We start from the raw sequence: 25,108 nt of genomic DNA on the forward strand, positions 1-25,108 counted from the left end.
TATAAATTATTGACTGGCTCAATAATTCGATTGCGATCATAACATGCAATTGCATTAAATTCAAATATCTAGGCTAACTTAACAGGAAATTAATCACTGGATTAAAAATAACTGAGGATGCAATAATTTAAATATCGCATTTACTAATCTTAATCATAAAATAAAATAGCGGGCTACTACATGTGGGGCGGAGGTAGGTCTATGCATGGGAAGGGCGGCGGATGAGGGGGACGGCGAATGAGGGTATGTGTAAGGGGGTGGGGGAGAGGAATTTGACATGATATATATGTGTGTGTGTTCAATGTTATGTGTAAATTACTCAGTTGTCCACATAAAATAGTCCTATAAGGGGACAACATGAGTTTTAATAAAAATAGTTAGTATATTGTGAATGAAGAAAACGTCACACTTAAAAAGTAATGTTAATAATAATAATTAATTGTATTGTGAGTGAAAAAGATGGCCCACCATGCGATATAAAGTTTTCAGAAATAGAAAAAGATTAATTTTTGTGGACATCCCAAAATGGCAAAAATTGACTATTTTTGTGGATAGATGAAGTATTTAAATATAAAAAAATTCTAAAAATATATTATCAGATATTATTATTTTCTTGATTTTGATTTTAATTTACAATATTTATTTCATCATCAAGTGAATGAAAAGTAAATTCAAGATTAAATATTCCAATTTTATTTAATCAAAAGTTATAAGAGATAAAGAAAATCATACGTGCTTGAATTTATTTAATATTATTGTTGCTTTCTAAATATGATAATTTTTTTATTAATGTATGTATTTTTTTTTTGTATCCATTTAATTATATTTGATAGATATTAAATTAAGTTCGGATATGTTTATGTGTCTATTAATATTTCAAAAATATGTGTTGAGATATGGTGTGTCAGGGACCAATATGCTTAATAGCAACTATATTCATCCTTTAACCTGTGAAGATCTTTGGTGAAATCATAGCTTTGATGAATTGATTTTTGGCCCAGAATTTAAATTTCACATAGGTTGAAAATTTCTTTTTTATTTTTTCTTCTTATTTCATCATTTTCACAACAAATTCATAATGTTACATAGAGAATTCATAAACAACTTATTTTATACGACAAAACTGGTTTTATAATTATAGCAACTACTTATATAAGTGATATTATATCTATACATAGACACATGTTATATTTTTGTATAGACTATTTTAGTTATATTAAAATATTAGATCACTTTGCAAATAATAAATTTAGTATCAAATTTTGATTTTATTAGTTTATATTAATAGTTCTAAAGCATATACACAACTTACATGAATCTAAAATCACAATAATAGCGCATAGGGCGGGAGGTACACTTGTAAGTTCATATTTTGATAGAGTTCAGCCATAAGGAATCGATGATTGTGGTGGATGATGGCAATGAATCAAAATGATGAGGTTAACACAGTTTATTCACTCAACCACAACTAAGAAATGATTGTATCATTTGTTCTAAATATCAAACACGTGTATCAATACTCGATAATTATCGAGCACATTTTAATTTGTAAATTTAATTTGTTTCAATAATTTGATATCCACAACAATAACAACAACAACAATAATATTATCATATTTGGTGAATTTATAAATTGTAGATCCATAAACGAAAAATAAATGAAGGATTTAAAGAGATAAATTTTCTATATCCCGCTTTTTATTATAATAAATTTATCAACTAAAGTGAATACACATTTACCATTTACTTTTTAATGTTTAGTTTTTTATTGAAACAAAATATTCAATTATTATTCAAATTTAATAATACTTGAGAAAATTAGTTATTTTCTATATCCCTCTTTTTCTGATAATAAATTCCTCAACTAAAGAAAATACATATTTACTATTTACTTTTTAATGTTTAATTTTTTATTAAAACAAATATTCAATCATTATTCAAATTTAATAATATTTGAGAAAATTAGTTATTGTCTATTTCTTTATGCTTTTTTATTTTTATTTTTTTGGATGGAGGTGGAGCCCCCTCTATAGGTCGGATGGAGAGGTTGTAGCATGTGTTAGTAGATGGGGCTCTTCTTTTTCTTGAATGCATTTCAATTTGTGAATATGGGCTAAAATAGTATATCTATTAATTTTTGTATTGTTTTGATAAATTAGAGGTTATAATGAGTATTCATTTTACTTATTATAGTCTCTTTTTATTAAAAAAAATATTAAAATTATTTGTCCATTACTCTCTCCGTCCACCAATTCAAGGCCTACTTGTCTTTTTGGTCCGTCCACAAAAACAAGGCCTACCTATTTTTGGTAAGTTTTTATTCATTATTTAATCAAAAAAGTCAAAGATTCTTTACAAAAAAGTGGGACCCTTTCTCCACTCAACTAATAAAAATACATTTTTTCTTAAAAAGTGGGACCCTTTCTCCACTCAACTAATAAAAATACATTTTTTCTTAAAACTCGTGTTTTTTCATATATGCCTTTAATTGGTGGACGGAGGGAGTATTATTTTATCCCCCCAATCAAAAAGTTGCAGTTAGGTAAGGTTCGTAGCCTTTGAATCCATCCATTTTGTGGGAATTTTGCTCATCATCACATAGAAAAATAATTTTAGAACCAAATATCAATTCTCCTTTGATCACCTTTTCCATCACATTTAATTGATTCTTTGACTGTTCTAATAATAATTGAGAAAAATATAAGAGAATGAAAAATAGTAAAAGAGTAGAAAAAATGAAAGCAAAAGTATAGGAGAAAGAATTCGGACATAGTATGAAATCTCAAAAATCCATCCAGTTCCATATTAGGATGCGAAAGAAGAAAATTGACGAATAAAAAAGATGAAAAACCTTTAAGCTGTAAATTCCGCACAGAATATTGTACAAAGAATTTTTTGAATTCTCTTGATTGAACACTGTCAATCATATTGAATGCAAACAAGATTCTCAAAGTAAAATAGTGACGAGAGGATAATTTTTTAGTTAAATATTTGAGAATTTGAAAAAGTATAATGTATATCTCTCTGTTCTTTTTTTGTTTTTGTTTTTTTGTATATCATGCGGGCTTCGAATTCTTTTTATACTCTGTTATTTAGGATATAGTCATATAGGTAAGGGCAATATAGTATATCTATTAATATTTTTATTAGTTTTTAACTTAAAGGACTATATAGAGAAAAGAAGGGGTTATGAATAGAACTTACCCATTCAATTTCAATTCGGTTCATCTCTATTCACAATTTGATTTGAGGTTAATCAGATCATTGCATTAAATAGCTTTTAAATCACTGTATAAAGTGTTATGAACTTATGATCAAATCATCAAACCTCGAAGGGCATGTTTGTTGGACTGTATAATGGTAATATTGATTAATAATCCGATGTAATATGTATGTTTGGTGCCTTGGGTATGCTTCTCAAGAAGCCCGGGAAAAGGGCTTGGCCCGGTCAAATATCACTATTCAATCAGGTTTACCTAGCCGCCCACTCCCCTCCCCTCCGATACAGTTTCCAGCCTGCATCGAAATTTGAAAACTTTCTAAATTTCCCAATAAACAATGACACTTGGAATTCATATTATTAATTGGGGGTAAACCTGGAATTTCACAATGTAATCTATCTTACAATACAATGCACCAAACATGGAATGACATAAGCTGCCCAACCTATCAAACATATGGACGGCTTATGCAAACTCTTTTTGTCTAGCTTAGGTAGCTACACATAATCTATATAGCCATTTCCAACCCAATGGATCAAACGTACTCGAAGTGTCATCGTTTTATTTCGTTTTCCACTGTTCCCTTTTTTTTTGAGAAATTTTTTCCAGTGTTCTTGTTATCATGTATTCTCTCGATCATGTTTTTTTTTGGAGAGAATTCTCTCAACATGTTAGTTCGGTTTCATCTGCCCATTTTATTATAAATAATTTGTGCCAAATATATCAAATTTATTCAATGATATAAGACTAATCCAACCTTTTTTAAGGCAATTGAGTGAACGGTGAACCTAATCTAAAGCAGCAGAATGGAAAGAGAATGCAATCAAATAAATGAGTGGAATGGTAACAATAACCATTACTTTAATTGAGTGTTTGGTTAAACAATGGAAATGAATCATTAGTAAGAGATTCTCTTTCTTTTGTTTCCCCTTTATTTTGAGAGGTAACAAATTAGGTGATTGAGTTACTCACAAGTAAGGGTGTCATTACCCAAACCAAACAACAAGTAATGGATTCAATTAATTGAATCTCTTTCCAACCTCTAAAAACATCCAACCAAACGTGTGCTAAACCAGAAACACCATCCCAATACATTCTATCATACATACTGATAAATTATTTTTATTAGTTACCCACTACACACCCTAACTAAGCATAACATATGTATTGATATGTTTATGTATCACATTTACGTTATGCCGCGTTAATCAAAGTGGTTTCTCTCCAAAATTATGACCGTATTTGTCAAAAAAAACAACTCATGCTAAAAGTAAATAGAATATCAGAACTATCGAAAACTTTTCAAAACCAATATCCTTTTATAACAATATGATGTTAGATCATTTATATAAATATTATCTCATCCAGGGTTGGATTGTTGAAGTGAAAAATAAATGACAAGTACGCCAAAATGCAATAGATAATTGGAATATGAAGCAGCACTTGGTAAATGGGGGAAGACTCGCAGAATAAAACTTTCTCCATTTAAACAAAAAAATAGGCTCCGGTGGATTTATGTACATGGTAAGAAGTTACATATTGTACGAAATGATATTCATCTGTACCTGCCGCTGCCGGTAAGCAAAGCAGCAAACCCTTCCCAAATTGCAGTCTAGCAATATGACTATGACCTGTGGTATAACGTCTAGCGTCTGGATGAAGCAAGGGAGAGTAGCTTAATCTCTAATCAGTCAGAACCATGCTCAGCCTTTGAAGTGAATATATGTTGTCTAAACTTGGATTATGACAGAACAACAACAACTACAATGAGCAGAATGATCCCAACAATAACCAGCATCAAACATGTCTGCAACAAAGAACATTGTAGCAAGTTAATGATCTATCAAGTCTGTATTTCCTTAGTGGAGATGGATGCATATTTATCTTCCGATGAAACGAGTTGCAAATAAGCAGGGAGTTTACAAAGGATATTACCATGGATGATGTAGATCTTTGAGTATTGGATGCTTTAGTAAGTTGGTTAGCAGCTTCACCAGTTGAAGCATGGGAACTTTCGATATTTGAACTTATATCACCTGGAAGAAGGATATCGGATTGTTACCACATAGGAAAACAACATGAGAAATTTGTTGATAGAAAATAAAAACAAAGTGCTGGAAGACAACATTGACCAACCTATCAGAGATCCTTGTGCACTAACCAACTGAGCCAAATCCTTGAAGATATCATTGACCTCACCAATTTCCTTCTGAATTTCTCTAATGCCTTGCTCCCTTTCTTCAATAATTGCTTCATTAAGAACTATCTCATTTTCCATATGCATGACATGTCTGTAAGATATCATATTATTCACAACATACAACATACACCACACGGGTATTTTAACTTATTTTATTAAAAATATATGTTCGAACAAAAATGCAGCTTAGAAAATAGGATTTTAACCAGAGATGGATTCTTACCTGTTGGCTTCTCTAACCAGAGATGCCTGCATGGGGTTTAATGAACTTATCTCCAGCTCACTGGCTCTATTGCTAAAACAAAGTAGCAAATGCAGAAAGATGAATCCGATTAAAACTGTCTCAAACAGGATAGTTAATTTAGAAGATTTCGAGCCTCTATAACAAATCATCAGAGATAATCATAATAAAAATGTATTTGAAGTAGTTGCACTACGAGCCTTCAATTCGGAAGAGGTTACAGAATGCACAGTGAGATTTTGCACTAAAATTACCTGGGCTGACGAGCATTATTAGCAATGGGATGAGGAAAAGCCTTTTCCTTGTCTGCTGCAAGCAGCTGAGCCTTTTCAAAGTCTTTCAGAACAGATTCGTAATCTTTTGTGAGCTTAGCATCAGCAATTTTCTTGCTGTCCTGGAACACAAACAGATCTTCTGCTGTTAAATAACATATCACTTGGTGTGACTGAAGATATTATTGACGATGCCCACGCTTTCCAAAAGGGAAATCATAGTCAGGTGATGCGAAGCACCCCTGTGTTTCAGTAAACACAGATGTCCCATTGGGTCTCTTTTCATTTGAGTTATAACTACCAGACCATTCATCTCTCTTATAACTCAAAACTCAGTTGAACAGAAACACTAATCATCATAAACAACCCACGCTTTTCACAGCCAATTTTACTACAAGCAATTTAACTGTGCTTTGGCTTTTGCACTGTTGAAGAATTTATTTGTATCTATGTTTCTTTGTATATATCTCTACTTACTTAGATAGACTTTGTGTGGTAAGTCGATCCTTTTACTATAAGTCTAGATTGTAACCTAATCACTACTTCCCACAGAACGTCGTTTCTCCAAATACATGTCTTTTCTTTTATTTTCTTGTACATGCACATCATAGATGCATAACTTATGCCGTAGTATTTGTGCCAATTTAATGTACTCACTACAACAATAGGATCACATGCTTTCTCAATGAAGCTAGAGGGGAAGATCAAACAAAATGGAGCAATACCTAAACCTCCCTAGAGTCTTTTAAGCAATGTTTTTTTGAAGCAATCTTTTAAAGCAAAGTTAGTGGGTTTAATGCAGGCGCTTGAAGTACCCGGAAACTATGATATGTAAGTACTAGTACATAATTCACAAGAACACCTTTGACGGGCACAATACCAAACTCCTACCAAGCTAGCAGAATCCAGATATCAAAGTCAATTAAGATCAACTTACATTGACTTCACTAAACTTGTAGGTTTCTCGGACACGATCAAGCTCTGCCGAAGTCTCCTTCACCAGCTGCCTAATCTGTAGCCTCGTTTTACGGCTGCAAAAAAACAAGATAATCGTCTTGTATTAGAGGCTAAAGCCAATAAAATTGCAAGTGAAAGACTTAGAGCTTCAAAATCAAACCATGAAAGAATTTAAAAAAAATTGCTAGAATTGACCGGAAAGGCGGATGTCTGAAATACACGGAATCGAATTTAGGCATACAACCTATTTCATCTTTTTATCCATTGAAATTCCAATCAAACGCATAAAAATTGGGAATTGTCCTTCTCGATTGTTGTCCAACATCAATCCAACAGATAAATTACCAAAAGAAACACAGAATACCCTCTCCTGGACAGGATGAGAACTCAAGATAAGGTAGTAGCTCGCAGAACTCACAGATTATGACGGAGGTCGACGGCATCTCTAGGAGTTCCGATGCAATTGACGAGGCGTTTATAGCCTGCGACGGCGGTGTTAATCCTGAAGACGCCGGCGGCGAGGGCTCGAGAAGGGCCCTGCTCAATGTGCCTAGGCCCCGCAAGAGGAATCAAAGCCCGGCCAGATTCGAGGTCCTCAAAACTCATATTGGGTAAATTGTAGTCAAAATTCCAACTCAACTAGCACACAATGATATTGTAGAATTGATCAAAGAATTATCAAGTCATAAGAATCAGGTTTGGTAGCTAATGATGAAGCGGCAGAAGAGGAAGAAGTTGTTTTGTCGGTTTAATTCAATCGTAGAATTGATCAAAGAATTAAGAAATACTTCTTCTTCTTCCGAAAGGGTTGATTGAGATTTGACGGAGAAAATAATAGAAGACGAATTGGTGAAGGAGTGTGACGTTTACGAAGTTAGCAACGGCGTTGGATTGTTGCCGCCGCTACCAATTTTTTGAGTTTTAACAAACGTGGTGGTGGGGACACCTCCTATATATATACGGTCTCATTCATATGGGAATGAGATACCGTATGATTTGATAAAATAATTAATTTAGTTAAGTTTTTTTTTTTTTTTTTTTTTTTTGAGAATAATTTAATTAAGTGTTTTGATTTAGGGGTTTTGGGCTATAAATACTTGAACTTTTCTCATTTTATGATTTTGCACCTCAACTTCAAAATCTGTCCATAAATATCTGAATTTGCCTTTTTTATTTTGCACCCGACGAATTTTTATCCCAAAATCGTTGCTGACATGGAAGCTGAATTAAGAGGAAAATTTGAAATGCATAATAAAGTAGATAAGTTTGTTGTTAATGTGAGATATAGAACATAGAACAATTGTAGGGTTTGAGATGTCAATCCGGCTGCCATAGCAGCAACGAGTTGGAGGTAAGAATTCGCCCGGTGCAAAATAAAAAAAGAATTCAAATTTTAGATATTTATATGCAGATTTTAAAGTCGGGATGTAAAATAATAAAAAATAGAAAAAATTCGAGTATTTATAAGCCAATACTCCTTTAGTTTATAGGATTCGATTTATACTTTAATCATTTAATTGAACAGTTATTTATTGAATTAAAGTGAATTATTCATCCATCATTCAATTTTTCTTTCTCTTTTTTTTAATCAATTTTATTTATCCGATTCACGCATGAACAAGGAAAGTAGACGAGTTTTGTGATTTGTAAATTTAGTTCCAAATTTTTCAACTCATGTGACTTTTTTATTGGTCAAATTTAGTGACTTAATATTTAAATTTAGATTCCCCCTCAAACAAATATTTAGATGTACATTTATAGTATGATATATTTATGGTTAGTGTTGATTATATTTTGATGTGATATTTACTTATTTTATGTATTTTGACTCGTAAAATAGTCTTGCAAGATATTTCTTTAATTTTTGGGTAATTACAAATGAATCGACCAGAAATTTCAATTTTCCTCCATGTAAGACGTATGCGTAGATTTTGATAGACAAATTGGATGTTCATCTAAATTAAATAAGCATATAATTCATCGAAATTCGACAAAAAAATACTTTATGTTATAATTAAATTATTTATCCTATTATTTTTATATAATAAAATTATTTTTTAATTAATTTAATTCAATTTAATCGAGTTCAAATTATATTAATCTCGACCATTTACGTCAGTTAAATGTTAATTTTTGTTGAAATAATAGAAATATCTTTTGTTGTGATAATAGATATTTTTATGTACTCCTCCTGTCTCACGGATCTTGACACGTATTTTTTTTGGGGGTCGTACTACGAATTTTGACACATTTCCAAATAAGATAATAATTATTACATTATCTCTCATGCTTTATCACTTTTATTACCTTCTCTCTTCTACTTTATCACTTTTATTTTTATTACCTACACACTTAAAACACTAATCTACAACTCCTTAATTCTCGTGCTGAAATCAAACGTGTCAAGATTCGTGGGACGGATGAAGTAAATATTATTTGATGATATTTTATAAAAGGTCGATGTGGGATTGAAGATTTTAGAAAAATGAGAAGAAAAAATATACTACTCCCTCCGTCCTATTACGAATGTTCCATTACTTTTGGATACGAAAATTAAAAAATTAATAGAAAGTAGATAAAGTGAGTTTGTGGAAATTATTTAAATATTTGGTATATAGAGGGAATATATATCCAAAAAGGAATGTGACATTTGTAATGAAATGTCACATTATAGAAAGTTAGACATTTGTAATGAGACCGGGGGAGTATTAATTTTTAAAAAATAAAATATACTGATGAAGGATAAGATGGAAAGGTAGATATGCCACTGCCACATGTATTTGTTGCTAATATTGTTATTATTTATAATATTACTTTGATTCATTACTCAACAACCGACCTTAGCTCAGTTGGTAGAGCGGAGGACTGTAGTGTCTGCAGCTTAATCCTTAGGTCGCTGGTTCGAATCCGGCAGGTCGGACTTTTGTTTTTTTTCATTTTCAGTTTTGTCTTCGTCGTTTTTAAACACTAATTATAGTCGGAGTTAAGTTTTAACATTTGTTTTGTTAGTATTTTTGTTTGTTTGTGATTTCACAGTTTTTAGGAGATGAGGACTCAGTGATCCAAGTCCAGGCCTTCAATATCAAGGTACTATTTTTTCAATCATTTGAATTGTTCATCGTCATTATGGTCGATCATTAATTCGTATGGCATCTAGACCATGAGCATTATCATGAAGTATTTTTCTTCCGCTACGGCTACTTTGAGCTTGTGGCGAATTAGTGAAAATCGAGTATAATCGGTTATCTTCTTCTGGATCGCATAATTTGTTGCAATTGAGTAAAATTTGGTTATAGTTTTGGAAATGGCATTTTTTGTTGTCGGATGTATCTCTATTTCTCACTCTATATATCAATGTACGAGCGATTGTCTGTTATTGAAGGAAATATGAGGTTTGGCAATTTTTTATGGTTCTTTATCGTGTGAAGATTAAGAATGGGAATCAACTCTCTGCTGAATTATGCAATTAACTGATTAATAGTCGATTGAACGTGTGATTTTCCTATGCTTTTTGTTACAAGATTTCAAAGGAGTTGAACAATTGCTGAGAGTGAAGAGAGCAGTTTCTGCAAAAATGAGTGACAATTTGAAGGAAAAAGTGAATCAATTAGGCGAGCGGTTGAAGATTGGGGGGTCTGAGGTGGGGCAAAAACTTAGTGCTGGAATGAGCTCGATGAGTTTCAAAATGAAGGAATTTTTCCAAGGCCCTAGTCAGACAGACAGTCTGATTGAGGAAGCCACGGCTGAGACTCTGGATGAGCCTGATTGGGCCACCAATCTCGAACTCTGCGACATGATCAGCAATGAAAGGGTTAACAGTGTGGAGTTCATTAGGGGCATAAAGAAAAGATTTATGTGCAAGAGCCCTCGGGTTCAGTACTTGACTCTGATGTTGCTTGAGACCTTCGTGAACAACTGCGAGAGGGCATTCTCTGAGGTCGCAGCTGAGAGGGTGCTTGATGAGATGGTGAAGTTGATCGAGGACCCTCTCACAGTGATCAATAATCGGAACAAGGCTTTGATATTGATTGAAACGTGGGGACAACCTTCAAACGAGTTGCGTTATTTGCCTGTCTATCAAGAGACTTGCAAGGTAATCCTGCAGTTTGGATATGCCTGATTTGTTTATCCATGAAATTTTGTTAATACTTGTTTCCTTTGGTGTTGTATTTTATCCCCGACTTTCAGCCATTAGTTTTTACACCTATTTTCAAATTTAACCACCAGCACAGACATTTGAACGAATAGCCGTAAAATATCAAGTGACTGGTTTGAATTTTATGCTTTCATGGTACCTGATACATAACTTATAAGTTTGATTTACAGCGATATGTATTGTCAAATATGGTAATATGTTTTTGAAGTACGAGTAGTGTTTTCGCGTATAAGTCAGGTAGGTCTTTTAGGTATAATTCCACTGTTCAGTTGGTTTTTTACTCGCTAAATAGAAACTTCATTTATGTATGGGAATTCCTAAGTAGATGTGATCTTTTACACTGGGTTGTTGCTAAATAGGAACTTAAGACATATACCAGATTATTCTAATATTTCTCTCGAATGTATAAGGATGCTGTAATTGGAGGATCAAATAGCTCTTTTGAATATCTATGATCGTTTATGCCAGTTGATTGATGATAAATTGCCAAGACTTAAAAAAATTGGAGAATTAAATTGGTTCCTTTGTTTTCTGGATTGAAGAATTACGGTTGCTTCAGATCACTTTTGAATGTTACATGTAGTGAGGGAAAACAGTTGGTGATATTGTATATTTCAGATGTATTCAACTTCTGATTCTCCTGTTTTTACTTTTTCCTTCCATGTCAGAGTTTGATAGCAAGGGGAATAAGGTTCCCTCGTCGCGATATTGAGAATCTCAGTAATTTATTTACTCCTCCAAGGTCAGTGGCAGGTTCTGACTCCCTAGAACTTTGTCATGAAATCCCTGCACAAAGATTTTCAGCTGAACAGACGAAGGAAGCATTCGATGTGGCAAGAAATAGTATAGAGCTTCTGAACTCTGTTTTATCATCTTCCCCAGCGGAGGATATTCTTCTGGTACTGTTACTGATTCAAACCTGATATATATATATATATATGTGTGTGTGTGTGTGTGTGTGTGTGTGTGTATTTACCGTGAATGTTCTTCCCTTGGTTGTTTTTAGAAGCTTGTCGAACTCTCTATTACATTACTCTTCATTTCTGTGCATTCATGTTGATCATGAACTCATTTAACACAATCAGATGAAGCCTGCAATTTTTCTGGCCTCTTCCGGCATTTTCAGATGTTTGCATATGGTGATATCTCAAGGGACCAAAATGGGCCTCATCATCTTTGTCAATAAGTTTATCAGTAGTGGTAATTTTGGTGTATTTGATATATAATACGACGCAGCAGTTAGCTTGATCGAAGTTGATACATCTGTCGGCTATTTTAGAGGAAATCTAGCACCATGAGCCATTTTTGGCCTGATGATACTATTTTGTGATTTGTTATGCAGGATGATCTGACGATCACCCTTGCAAGGCAATGTCGCGAGTCTCAGTACACTGTTCAGATGATCATTGAAACTGCGGGGGATAATGAGGCGCTGCTATTCGAAGCACTGCATGTGAATGATGAGATTCAAAAAGTTCTATCTAAATATGAAGACATGAAAAAATCTTTGGTGCCTCAGGAACCACAGCCGGTGGCTGTCGAACCTGATGATTTAGCTGGTGCAGAGGAAGAGGAAGCTTTGATCAGAAAACAACACAATGATCGGAGTGGAGTCCGTGGAAGGAGCAGCAACTTGATGGATGATCTCGATAACATGATTTTCGGAAAGACGTCTAGTAGCTCATCAGAAGCACCAAAAGAAAAGCAGCCTACAAAAGATGATCCCGTTGCCAATTGAGTGCGAGATATCACGCTCTTGCTGTCGGTCAGTTTAACATTCTTTAAAAAAAAATCCTTCCTCTTCCTAACGTTTTATTATAGATCATAAGTAGAGGAAGAAACACATTCATTCTTTGCATCCATCTTTTGCCGGTTTTGATTCGAAACTGGATTCTGTTGATTATTTTTATTTATTGATGTCTCAACTCAAGTGAGAAATTTTTGCTTGGAATATCTTCATTGAATTAACAGTTAGTATTTTGGAAACATGAACAATATGGCGATGGTTTTCATTTTTGAAGTCTTACTAATTTGTATTGTCTGTGAGGGGGGAATAGATGAGAATCTGTGTATATATGTGGAAACAATGATTGGTGGGAAAGTAGCGGATTTCCTTCATTCAATCAGTGTTTGGATTTAACAGTATTATTATTGTTATAAAATATTGAATGTGTAGACAAGTTAGGGGGGTGTTGGCATGTTTGGAAAGAAATGAATATACATATTTTGTTAGGTGTGGTGAGAGAAAATGGACGTGCCATGCATTATATCTCAATCTTCTAATTGCTTAGCTGTGTATCTCTATAATGCACTCGCCGCATCAATACTTGCTCCCAACGATCACGTACAAATATCTTCTGTAACTCCCGACAACACATAATAATCTCTCCCTCACCGTATTTTCCTTAGCATCAACTTCATCTTTCTCACCATATTTACCTCTCTCTCAGCCTATCGGCGTAGATCTGTCGACGTATTCTCTCTATCGGCATAAATCATCTCCAGCAGCGTAAATCTTCTCACTGTAAAACTAAGCGAGGCTGCCGGAGCCGGAGCCATAAATCCTCCTCCATAGCCGCTACATCCCTGCAAAGAATATCTGAACGAGACGAGGTTAGTTATGCGCTATGAATTACGATTTATGCACTCGGCATTGTGATTTATGCGTGTACATTTGTTGAGATTAATTATGCAAATCTCATGTTAAGAATAGAGTAATGTGTATTGATTTGGTAAGATTAGTTATGCGAATAATTCACACACTATACAAACTAAGTCGGTGTGTAAACTAAAATGCAACAAATCTAAATGAGGTGGCCTCCTGTGAAACCGGTTTTTTAAAAAAACCACCTTTACAATGACACTACTTCAATTTGTACGTTGAAGTAGTGTTGTTGTAAATGTGATTTTTTAAAAAAATCTGTTTCACAGGAGTATGATTTACCTCTTATTTGGTCTCTTTACTTGGAATTACAAGCGTGGTCAACAAATAAAATTTGTGAAAAAGAAAACGTTGGTAAGACTGCGATTTTTTCCAAACAATTTGTGTTGTGTTTCTTACTCACATATATAGTGCAATTCTCCTTAATTTAACCGTAAATACAATGTACGTTGCCGAAGTTACACATCGTTCACGAAATTATTTTAGTACAATGTGATAGTTGCATATTTTTGTTAAATTGAATTGGAGCATAATTGCATATTTGCATATTTTCGTTCGGCGCATATCCGTGGCGCAAAAGTTCATTTGCCAAATCAAACAAAAATTGCAGGATTCTTTTTCTTTAGGTGCATTATTTTATTTCCTTGGCGCATCATTCTTATTTCTTTATGCTCTCGACAAAATACTCTTTTTTTCGACAAAATACTTAGGCGAATTATTTCCTTGCCGCAAAATTTTTCTTTAGCGCATTATCAGCCCGTCGAATTAAAGAGATGATCTTGGGTACACCCGAGTTTGTTCCGTACATTCGAGTTGACCCGTATCGAGATCATGACCCGCATTCTGATTCACACCCGCATCCTGACTCAAATTGTGTAAATGACAACATTCGGTTATACAAATGACACTGCATATACTTGCGTATACATGAAACTATAATATTGTGAATGACACTGTGTATAATTGACATTATTCAGAAATATAAATGACACTTCATGTAATTGAAACTATAAGATTGTAAATGACACTATAATATTTTAAATAACACTGTAAGATTGAAAATGACACTATAATATTGTGAATGACACTGTGTATAATTGACATTATTCAGAAATATAAATGACACTTCATGTAATTGAAACTATAAGATTGTAAATGACGCTATAATATTTTAAATAACACTGTAAGATTAAAAATGATACTATAATATTTTAAAATGTTACGGTGTCATTTATATAATTGAATAGTGTCAATTATAAGCAGTGTCATTTGTATAACTGAATAGTGTCATTTACACGATTTGAATCAGAATGCGGATTTGAATTAGCATGTGGTTCAAGATCTGGATATGGCTCAATCCGAATATACGATACACTCGGATGTACAGAAAATTTTGAAATACAAGAATCTAAATATAAATCAAATTACAAATGTAATCAAAACTATAATCATTGTACTATTTATGACACTCACATATGACAACTTCAGCTTTTTATAATAAACAAATATTAAACAAAAAAATAAAATATAGGATATAGCAAATATCAAAGTTGGTCTATTTGATAGACATGTTTGCAAAATTGGGTAGAGTTCTGAAAATCCACCTATTATATATGCCCTAATTTAAATATTGACATATGCTATTTATATACTAATATAAGCCAACCGACCAAAGTCATAAAACTTAGACTGTGCATAGAAATAAATAAATAAACACTTGGTAAAGAATGATTATTTAAGTTGATTATTCTAAAATTAGATTATTTAATTTTTAAAGTTATAATTTTTGTAGTAAATATTAATTAAAATTTATAATAAATGATAATGATAATTAATTATAATAATTATTATTATTACTATATTTTTTATAATAAATATTACTACTAAAATAGTGAATTTGATAGTGAAAATGAACAATAGAATATATAGCTTGGGACAGAGGATTACATTGGGAAAAGATAAATATTTGTACGAACCGTCTCATGTCCTTGGTCGAAAATGTTTTAATTTAACAGTTAATAAATTTTATATATAACATTTTTAAAGATGTATCATCTTTGTAAAAAAAAAATATTTGAAATAGCAAAAATTATTTTCCTCGACGTTGAATCCTTCGTTCAGAAAAGTACATCTGAGTTCATAAGACGTTTTCTTTGAATTAATAGGTTGGGAATTCGAAAAACTATACGGGTGAAATGAGAAACTATTATCAATTCTCCTTCTCAAGAAAAAAAAAAGAAAAAAAAGAAGAAGAAGCTCATATATGAAAGAAATCTTGTTCAATAAAATACTTTCAGAATAAATCTTTTTTGATATAGGCTAGAAAAAGGTGGAGTTTATTTGATGGTGTTAACTTTCCATTAACTTTATGGCGTTATTACTCTTCGAATCATACGTACAATAGTTGTATTAATGGGGTTAATAGTGTTTTATGTTCCGGACTTTCAACATTTTCCATAAAATGTTTCATTTTCTCTTAAAAAATCATGAACTTTTAGTTTTTTCTATAAAAGGTCCTGCTATACAAAATTCGATGACGGAAAGATGATAAAAAACCCTGAACTTTCAGCATTTTCCAACAATTGTGGTTTCCAATAAGGTTTTCCAACAATGACGGTTCCCAAAATATTTCTTTCGACGAGATAATTCATCTTTTTGTCACCGAATTTTATATAGTGAGACATTTATAGAAAAAACTGAAAGTTCAGGATTTTTTAGGAGAAAATGAAAGTTCGGGACATAAAACACTATTAACCCTATATTAATATGTATAGTCGTTTAATGTATTAATGTGTAACCTATGATGTGATTTTACTGTACTATCCCTGTCGTGTAAATAGGATTTATCACTATTTTTTAATTGTAACGTTTACAAAATTTATGAACTTGTTGATGGACATTTAATATGTTGTTAATATTATCGGATTCATTACTTTCAATTTGTCAACAAACATATAAGAGCCAAGGTCAAAGAAAAAAAAGAGTTACGAAATTTTGTTAATTATCCTTCCCTCACGAAAAGGTAATAATCCATTCTTTTTCTTTCTTTTTTAGTAATATTACTTAAGTCAACACTAGTTATTAAATATGTACTAGCATTTGCATCCTGTGCAATGCACGGGAAAATATTTTTTATTTTTTATATTTATATAAAAATTAATACTAATTTAATTATCATACTCATAAATATAATAAAATTTAATTTTAACTAAATATATTTGAATTGAATATTAAAAAATAAAAAATATAAGAATTTACAATTATAAAATTTGATATTATGAAAGCAAAAAAAGTTTTAAAAAAATACTAATAAAAAAATTAAAAATATATTTTTTTTCAAAAATATGAGAAATGAGAGAGAAAATTATAAAATTTTAATATTTAAACAAATTTAATTTTTACATTTTAAATCAAATATTTACATAAAACATATCAAATTAAAACTCTTATCGTGATCTTTAATTTGATATGCATATTAAATATTTTATAATTAATCGAATTTCACAATTTTGGTAAGAAATAAAACAACAAATAATAAGTTAAAGAGATGAAAAATAAAAAGAAAATTATAGTTTAAACATAAACTTTTAATTTTATTATAACTACTTTTTATTTAATTTTATTTTATAACAACATATTAGTAGTTTATTTGTTCAGTTGACCGTGGATTGTATAAATTCATTTGAATGGTTTTTTGTCTAATTAATTAATAGATAATAGATTTGGTTTAATTAGTGAACGTGGGATTGTATAAATTCATTTTAATGGTTTTTTGTCTAATTAGATAATAGATTTGGTTTAATTAGTGAACGTGTGAAATGAATGGGACGTGAATAATATATTTATAACCTTCATATTAAAAGTATTTTCAAAATTGCCATTGAAATCAATTTCAAATTGATTTGAAATCAATTTCTAATTGAAAACTGCTGTTTTAATATAGTATAGATTGGATATTCTTTTTATTAATAAAAGCTTAAAGAATAATATGTTTAAAATACGTCAATTTACTTAAAGAAAAAATCGAACAACATTGGATATTTAAATACTAAATTTTTGTTACCTTTGTAGAAAATTGTAGCTAATAAAATATTTATTAGAATATTCGTAAAAAAGACAGTCAGTCGAAGTAAAAAGCGAGAGAATTTTGTATAGCAGAATCCAATCTGTGGTGTCAAGTATATAATCCCATGCACGCACATTCATTTATGCCTATTGCTATTACACAAACAAGAATCTCAATCTTTATAACAATAACATAGCCAACTTCTTCTGCAAAACGACACAATCACACGCACACACACACATGAAAATAGAATTCATTCCATACCTTTGTCCTCACCCAGTCTGAGGTATGATATTCATCACAATTTTCAACAAATACATGCATGCATATATATATATATATATATATATATATATATATATGTGTGTGTGCGCGCGCGCGAGCGCGCAAAAGAGCATTAAAGATTAGGGAGGGGGTTTTGGAATGGTGGAGTTGTGGTAAAATTTATGTTGTATTCACTTATAATTCTCTTGCATTTTATTTTTGTTTAATGCGAGTATTGATGCTAATGGATTTCAAGTGTATAAATATGTTGATTCCAACTTATCTAATTACAGTTGAGCAACCTTATTTAAATTTTTGAGTGATTAATTGTTTTACTAGAATTTAAGTCTACGTTCACTTGTGTTATTAGAAAACCATAGGTTCCATTATTGTTGGTGGAAATGGGCAATAATATTTACATTGATGATCCCAAATTCAGTTTCACAATGTGTAATTTGATGAATTCATCTCTAAATACATATGTTTATTGCAGAATCAAATCAAACTTCACCTTTTTGACGTGGCAAGGTTTTGATGCTTGAAATGGCATCAAAACCATTTGAAACGAGCAGATCGGATCTATCAGCCATATCTGATGTACTGGACTCACACAACAGTAAGCCTCCATTGCCTCCACAAACGCGGGTGACATTTGCACGAAGGACTTCCTCAGGCCGTTATGTGAGCTACTCGAGGGATGATCTTGATAGCGAGCTTGGCAGCAGTGACTTCCTCAACTACACGGTGCAGATACCCCCAACCCCTGATAACCAACCTAGCAATCCTGTTGCACACAAGGTTGAGGAGCAGTATGTGTCCAACTCCCTCTTCACGGGCGGATTCAACAGCATCACGAGGGCACATTTGATGGATAAAGTGATTGACTCGGATGCTAACCATCCACAGATGGCCGGTGTGAAGGGATCATCTTGTGCAATCAATGGTTGTGATGGGAAGGTAATGTGTGATGAGAAGGGGGACGACATCCTCCCGTGTGAGTGTGATTTCAAGATATGTCGGGACTGTTACATAGATGTGCTCAAGACAGGAGATGGGGCATGCCCTGGTTGCAAAGACCAGTACAAGACTACAGATTTGGATGAAGCAATGGAGAACTGGATGTCTCTGCCTCAATTACCTGGACCAGGTGAGAGGTCGAAGAAAATGGAGAGAAGGTTGTCGTTGGTTAAGTCAACTAAATCGTCATTGTTGATGAAAAGCCAGACTGGAGACTTTGATCACAACAGGTGGTTGTTTGAGACCAAGGGCACCTATGGTTATGGCAACGCTATATGGCCTAACGAGAATGGCTTTGGTAACGACAAGGAAGGCGACATGTTTGAGCCTGCTGAGTTGATGAACAAACCATGGAGGCCGCTTACACGGAAACTCAAGATCCCTGCAGCTATCATAAGCCCATACCGGTACATCATTTTTTCTTATAATGTATAACTATTCATGTTTTGTATATTATAACAATTACAATGGGTGCTCTAGATGAAGATATGCAAGATGCACTTGTTGTTTACACTAAAACATCACAATTTGAGTAATTATGTTGATCAATATATGAGGGAGAAATATTGATTCGAAATGAGTATCTGAAAAACTTTGTGCTTGTTCTATCCTTGCAGGCTTCTAGTGGCTGTTCGAATGGTTGTTCTCGGGCTTTTCTTGACATGGAGAATCGGCCATCCCAACACCGATGCAGTCTGGCTTTGGGGGATGTCTATAGTATGTGAGATATGGTTTGCATTTTCTTGGGTTCTTGACCAACTACCAAAGCTCTGCCCTATAAACCGTGCAACTGATCTCAATGTATTGAAGGAAAAATTCGAAACACATGATTCAAGCAATCCTACGGGAAAGTCGGACCTCCCGGGCATTGATGTTTTTGTCTCTACAGCAGATCCAGAGAAGGAGCCGCCCCTCGTCACTGCTAACACCATATTATCCATTTTAGCTGTTGATTATCCTGTAGAAAAGCTTGCATGTTATGTCTCCGATGATGGAGGAGCGCTTCTGACGTTCGAGGCCATGGCAGAAGCAGCAAGTTTTGCAAATATATGGGTTCCATTTTGTCGAAAACACAACATTGAGCCTAGAAATCCGGAGTCTTACTTCAATCTGAAGAAGGATCCTTACAAGAACAAGATTCTTAAGGACTTTGTCAAAGACCGAAGACGAGTGAAGCGTGAGTACGATGAGTTTAAGGTTCGGATCAACGGGCTGCCAGACTCTATCCGACGCCGCTCTGATGCTTATCATGCTAGGGAAGAACTTCAAGCCATGAAAGAACAGAGGATGAAGAAAGAAGATGAGCCTGTAGAGGTTGTTAAGATCAAGAAAGCTACATGGATGGCAGATGGAACGCATTGGCCTGGCACTTGGTTAAATCCTACACTTGAGCACACAAAGGGTGACCATGCCGGGATAATACAGGTTTTTTATATATATAAGTGAAATAAGCTCTTTGTGATTGCAAAATTGTTAAAACTATTTTTCTGTAATGTAGGTGATGCTGAAACCTCCAAGTGATGAGCCACTTTGTGGGGATGGTGAAGAGTACAGGTTGATTGACCTGACTAACGTTGATATTCGTCTTCCCATGCTCGTATACGTCTCTCGTGAGAAGCGGACTGGCTATGACCACAACAAGAAAGCGGGTGCAATGAACTCTCTAGTTCGAGCTTCAGCAATCATGTCTAATGGTGCATTCATTCTCAACCTTGATTGTGATCACTACATCTACAACTCCCAAGCTATGAGAGAAGGGATGTGTTTCATGATGGATAGAGGTGGCGATAGAATCTGCTATGTTCAGTTCCCACAAAGATTTGAAGGCATTGATCCATCTGATCGATATGCCAATAGAAACACCGTGTTTTTTGATGGAAACATGCGAGCTCTAGATGGGCTACAAGGTCCAGTCTATGTTGGAACGGGGTGTCTCTTTAGGCGAACTGCCCTTTATGGCTTTGATCCGCCTCGTGCTAAGGAGCATAGCGCGAGCTTCTTCAGCTCTTGTTGTGGCCCACGCAGGAAGCACGCTGTCGTGGCTCATACACCAGAAGAAAACAAGTCTTTGAGAATGGGGGATTACTCTGATGATGAAGAGATGAATCTTTCGCTTGCTCCGAAGATGTTTGGCAATTCAAATGTGCTCATTGATTCTATCCCAGTGGCCGAGTACCAAGGTCGCCCGTTGGCCGACCATCCATCTGTGAAGAACGGGCGCCCCCCTGGCGCTCTCACCATCCCCCGAGACCTCCTCGATGCATCAACCGTGGCAGAAGCAATAAGCGTCATCTCATGCTGGTATGAAGACAAGACGGAATGGGGGCAGCGCGTGGGTTGGATCTACGGCTCTGTCACGGAGGATGTGGTCACGGGGTACCGAATGCATAACAGAGGATGGAAATCGGTATACTGCGTGACGAAACGCGACGCCTTCCGTGGGACGGCCCCTATCAACCTGACAGACAGGCTCCACCAGGTCCTCCGTTGGGCCACTGGCTCAGTGGAGATATTTTTCTCGAGGAATAATGCATTGCTAGCGAGCTCAAGAATGAAGGTACTTCAGAGGATTGCATACCTCAATGTAGGAATCTACCCTTTCACCTCAATCTTCCTGATCGTCTACTGCTTTCTCCCGGCGCTCTCCCTCTTCTCCGGGCAGTTCATCGTCCAGACGTTGAACGTGACGTTCCTCATCTACCTTCTGATCATCACGGTGACGTTGTGCGCACTGGCGGTGCTGGAGGTGAAGTGGTCGGGCATTGAGCTGGAAGAGTGGTGGAGAAACGAGCAGTTCTGGCTAATTGGAGGGACTAGTGCACACTTAGCTGCAGTGTTCCAAGGCCTGCTGAAGATCTTCGCAGGGGTGGAGATCTCATTCACGCTAACGTCCAAATCAGGAGGGGATGACGAGGAGGACGAGTTTGCTGATCTATACGTGGTGAAATGGACGTCCCTGATGATCCCTCCGATTGTGATCATAATGGTGAACCTGATTGCTATAGCAGTAGGGATTAGTAGGACTATATACAGCATGATACCGCAATGGAGTCGTCTATTGGGAGGAGTTTTCTTTAGTTTTTGGGTGTTGGCACATCTCTACCCCTTTGCCAAAGGGCTCATGGGGAGAAGGGGGAGAACTCCGACTATCGTCTATGTCTGGTCTGGCCTCATTGCTATCACCATATCTCTGCTTTGGGTGGCCATCAACCCCCCTGCAGGGACTAACCAGATTGGTGGCTCCTTTCAGTTTCCTTAGAAACAAGGAACCTCCTATTGTATGTAGACAAATTAAGAAGCACAACTGGCTTCATTCAATTCTTTCATTTCTTATACACTATGTTTTACTTTTATTTAGATGCCAACAACTCATCTTCATGATATATGGATACCATTTTCATCATTTTGAGGATTTGTTTCTTATTTTCTTGATATCATGTCTTAATTAGGTAAGCTTGTAATAAGAAATTTTGTTGTTCACCTATTTAACATCTCAAATCACCAATAATAATGGCTTCATGCAACAGGAATGAAGCACTAGTTGTTACAACACCACGAATGCATGTTGAAACTAATAAAAATAAAATATTTTTGGTTAACTTTCATAACAATATTTATCTTGATTACATCTCCACAAAATTAATTGAAAGTGAATCAAAGCACAATGGCACTATTTCTTGTCCTAACAATATTCTCAATGTCAGTCTCATTATGCACCTCCATGAACCAAGACATGATCAGTGCCACAAAAGAAATGCAGAAAGCCAACTACTTCACATTCGTAATGCTCCTAAACATGGCGCCGCCCGATGCATTCAACGGAAACATCACATTTTTGATGCCCAACGATAGAAGCCTCGCGGCCATTAGTGCAGGCGGCGTAGCATCTGTGCTTGACTTCCTGCTCCGACAATCCATCCCCTCGCCGCTTCTCCTCGACCACCTCAACCACTTCCCCACGGGGTCCATGATCCCAGCCTCAAAGCCTGGGTTCATGTTTAAGGTTAGTAATGACGGCAGGAAACGTTTCTTCCTTAGCAATGTTAGGATCACTAGCCCCAACATCTGCACTAAAGGAAATTCCGTTAGGTGTCACGGCATTGATGGAGTGGCGGAGCCTGCAATGGTTCCGCTGCCTGATATACCTCCCACCACCACGCCTACTTGTGTCACCCCTGTTGATCGTCTCCCACCACCTATTGCAGCTTCGTCGCCATCAGCTGTAGCACAAGTTAGTCGCCAAAAATCTTCGAGTTGTAGTATAATGGTTGTTGATTTGGTAACGATATTGGCAGTGATGATGATATCTGTATATCCTTTGTTTGTGTAGTTGATTGAGGAAGATGCCATGTTCATAAAATTAATCAAATCATATTTAATTGTATAAGCCTTTATCCCTAATCTTTCATTGTTCCTAACTAAATTTCTCAACATTGGTTGAATGGTACATGCAATTTTTTTTTAATTTTTTTTACTTGGGAATGAATATATAGTACATGCATATGTGTAAGTTAAGAATTTAATTAATTATGTATGTCCCAAAAAAGTTAAAGAAATTATCATAATTATAAGGAATTTTAGAAAGAAAAAAAAATTATATCAAAATGAATAAAATATATACAATTAAATTATTTAGCTATCTATAAATTAAAATAAGGTAGGATACTAATTAGATTTAATATTTTTAACAAGTTTGTCCGTGTAATAAAAGACTAGTATACAGAATAACTAACTAGAGAAAGATTTTTTTTTAATATATAAAAGTTTTTATTTCAAGTTCATTTGCGACCATATCACTCGTTAATCGCGTTATTAAAGGGGCTTAAAAAATTCAATTGGGGTTTATGAATTCCGTGTGATTTGCATGTTGTTGCACTATAATGTAAATTTAATTAATGCGTTTCGAAAATACGGATGGCTGGCGAGTCTCATAAACAAATCCAAAAAAGAAGAGTTCGCGAGGTTATAAGAGCATCCACAATGGTGGTGTCTTAGAGGGGTGTCTTAGGAGTGGGCCCCACCTAAGACACACCCCTCTCCAATGCATTGTGTCTTAGGTGGGTGCTTAGATCCTCATTTCCACAAAATTCATATTTCTACACTTTTATTTTTAAAATTCATATTTTATTAAAATTAAAATTCTACATTACAATAATTTAAAGACATAATTTAAATACAATAATAATAATAAAAAAATTACCATAATTTTCTAGGGCTCAATCGGACTAAAACGAGACCAAATGTGTTCCTTCAAGTCCAATTTTAAAATAAAATCCCCAATTCTACACTTTAATTTTAAAATTTCAAATTTTTATTAAAAATAAAATTCAAACATTACAATAAAAAAATATTACATAATTTAAATAATAAAAAAATACATAAAGAAAATATAGGATTTTAAAAATTGAAATATTCAATATTACATTAACTAAAATAAATAGGATTTTAAAAGCAAAAAAAAATTGACCGACCCCACCCCACCCCACCCAGCCTTTTTTCCCTTCCTTCTTCCCCAACTTCCCACCCAGCCGCTCTGCAAATTTCTGCATCGCTCTTCAATTTTTTTTTTATTTCACGCGCGTGGCTTCCACGCAAAATAATGCTTTTCTAGAACGCAACATGTAAAATATGCTCGTAGAATTCTAAAACATGCTTAAGCCCCTAAAGCATCTAATTTCCTCCAATTAAGCCCTCCGACTTAACGGAGAGTTAACACCGTTAACTTTTTAATTTTTTTAATTTGTTGGTGGTGGGACCCACGCCTTCTTCTTCACCAAACTCACCGAAAACTTAAAATTTATCACGGATGACGACACCAAATACGGCTTCGAGCGCGGCGAGATGTACCAGACCACCAACAAGGATATGATTTCCTAAACAATTCGATCACGAAGCAGCCGTCCAATTTCATAGACTCAACCACAATCTCACCATCAAGCCCCCCAACTCCTCTTCTCAACCTCTCTATGGCTCCGTTTCACCAACTCAACCACAAGACGAGGACGAAGACGATGAGCCCACCATCAGTGACTGCCTCATCTTCGAAGAGGGC

General features: G+C 34.5%; 4 protein-coding genes and 1 non-coding gene across 7 annotated transcripts; 4 read left to right on the top strand and 1 right to left on the bottom strand.

The window, feature by feature from the left end:
- Positions 1-4,683: 4,683 nt before the first annotated feature.
- Positions 4,684-7,864, bottom strand: LOC130993274 (syntaxin-21-like). 2 transcript variants are annotated; one of them, XM_057918102.1, is made up of 7 exons: positions 7,310-7,864; positions 6,872-6,965; positions 5,917-6,056; positions 5,645-5,716; positions 5,358-5,512; positions 5,157-5,257; positions 4,684-5,028 (listed from the first exon to the last, which is right to left on the bottom strand). In XM_057918102.1, the coding sequence occupies exons 1-7, from the start codon at positions 7,495-7,497 to the stop codon at positions 4,963-4,965; spliced, it is 816 nt and encodes a 271-aa protein (XP_057774085.1). In that variant the 5' UTR covers positions 7,498-7,864; the 3' UTR covers positions 4,684-4,962. The 2 variants fall into 2 exon arrangements, with proteins under 2 accessions (XP_057774085.1, XP_057774086.1); XM_057918103.1 differs by having other exon boundaries at positions 5,645-5,710; positions 7,310-7,816.
- Positions 7,865-9,671: 1,807 nt separating this feature from the next.
- LOC130993276 (TOM1-like protein 1) lies at positions 9,672-13,820 on the top strand. Of its 2 annotated transcripts, none has more exons than XM_057918106.1 (6): positions 9,672-9,805; positions 9,928-9,978; positions 10,413-10,984; positions 11,716-11,946; positions 12,390-12,812; positions 13,498-13,820. In XM_057918106.1, the coding sequence occupies exons 3-5, from the start codon at positions 10,466-10,468 to the stop codon at positions 12,783-12,785; spliced, it is 1,146 nt and encodes a 381-aa protein (XP_057774089.1). In that variant the 5' UTR covers positions 9,672-9,805; positions 9,928-9,978; positions 10,413-10,465; the 3' UTR covers positions 12,786-12,812; positions 13,498-13,820. The 2 variants fall into 2 exon arrangements, with proteins under 2 accessions (XP_057774089.1, XP_057774088.1); XM_057918105.1 differs by having other exon boundaries at positions 9,729-9,805; positions 9,901-9,978.
- TRNAY-GUA (transfer RNA tyrosine (anticodon GUA)) lies at positions 9,726-9,811 on the top strand. Its single transcript is given in 2 exon segments — positions 9,726-9,762; positions 9,776-9,811. It is a non-coding gene; the product is annotated as a tRNA-Tyr (tRNA).
- Positions 13,523-22,459, top strand: LOC130993275 (cellulose synthase-like protein D2). The gene is made up of 4 exons (XM_057918104.1): positions 13,523-13,660; positions 18,533-19,463; positions 19,674-20,481; positions 20,555-22,459. Exons 2-4 carry the CDS (start codon positions 18,574-18,576, stop codon positions 22,313-22,315), a joined length of 3,459 nt encoding a protein of 1,152 aa, XP_057774087.1. The 5' UTR covers positions 13,523-13,660; positions 18,533-18,573; the 3' UTR covers positions 22,316-22,459.
- A 220-nt stretch (positions 22,460-22,679) lies between these two features.
- On the top strand, positions 22,680-23,457 carry LOC130993277 (FAS1 domain-containing protein SELMODRAFT_448915-like). The gene has a single exon (XM_057918107.1). The coding sequence runs from the start codon at positions 22,721-22,723 to the stop codon at positions 23,384-23,386; it is 666 nt and encodes a 221-aa protein (XP_057774090.1). The 5' UTR covers positions 22,680-22,720; the 3' UTR covers positions 23,387-23,457.
- The last annotated feature ends 1,651 nt before the right edge of the window (positions 23,458-25,108 follow it).

Source organism: Salvia miltiorrhiza, chromosome 7, assembly GCF_028751815.1.
Source record: "Salvia miltiorrhiza cultivar Shanhuang (shh) chromosome 7, IMPLAD_Smil_shh, whole genome shotgun sequence".
Classification (NCBI taxonomy): Eukaryota; Viridiplantae; Streptophyta; class Magnoliopsida; order Lamiales; family Lamiaceae; genus Salvia; species Salvia miltiorrhiza.

Coding starts and splice junctions, on each gene's coding strand:
- LOC130993274 (XM_057918102.1), bottom strand. CDS start 7,497: ATGAGTTTTGAGGACCTCGAATCTGGCCGGGCTTTGATTCCTCTTGCG. Junction 5,258..5,357: donor TGCACAAGGATCTCTGATAG/GTTGGTCAATGT, acceptor TCCTTCTTCCAG/GTGATATAAGTTCAAATATC. Junction 5,029..5,156: donor AAAGATCTACATCATCCATG/GTAATATCCTTT, acceptor TCTTTGTTGCAG/ACATGTTTGATGCTGGTTAT.
- LOC130993275 (XM_057918104.1), top strand. CDS start 18,574: ATGCTTGAAATGGCATCAAAACCATTTGAAACGAGCAGATCGGATCTA. Junction 19,464..19,673: donor GCTATCATAAGCCCATACCG/GTACATCATTTT, acceptor CTATCCTTGCAG/GCTTCTAGTGGCTGTTCGAA. Junction 20,482..20,554: donor ACCATGCCGGGATAATACAG/GTTTTTTATATA, acceptor TCTGTAATGTAG/GTGATGCTGAAACCTCCAAG.
- LOC130993277 (XM_057918107.1), top strand. CDS start 22,721: ATGGCACTATTTCTTGTCCTAACAATATTCTCAATGTCAGTCTCATTA.
- LOC130993276 (XM_057918106.1), top strand. CDS start 10,466: ATGAGTGACAATTTGAAGGAAAAAGTGAATCAATTAGGCGAGCGGTTG. Junction 10,985..11,715: donor TCTATCAAGAGACTTGCAAG/GTAATCCTGCAG, acceptor CTTCCATGTCAG/AGTTTGATAGCAAGGGGAAT. Junction 11,947..12,389: donor CAGCGGAGGATATTCTTCTG/GTACTGTTACTG, acceptor TTTGTTATGCAG/GATGATCTGACGATCACCCT.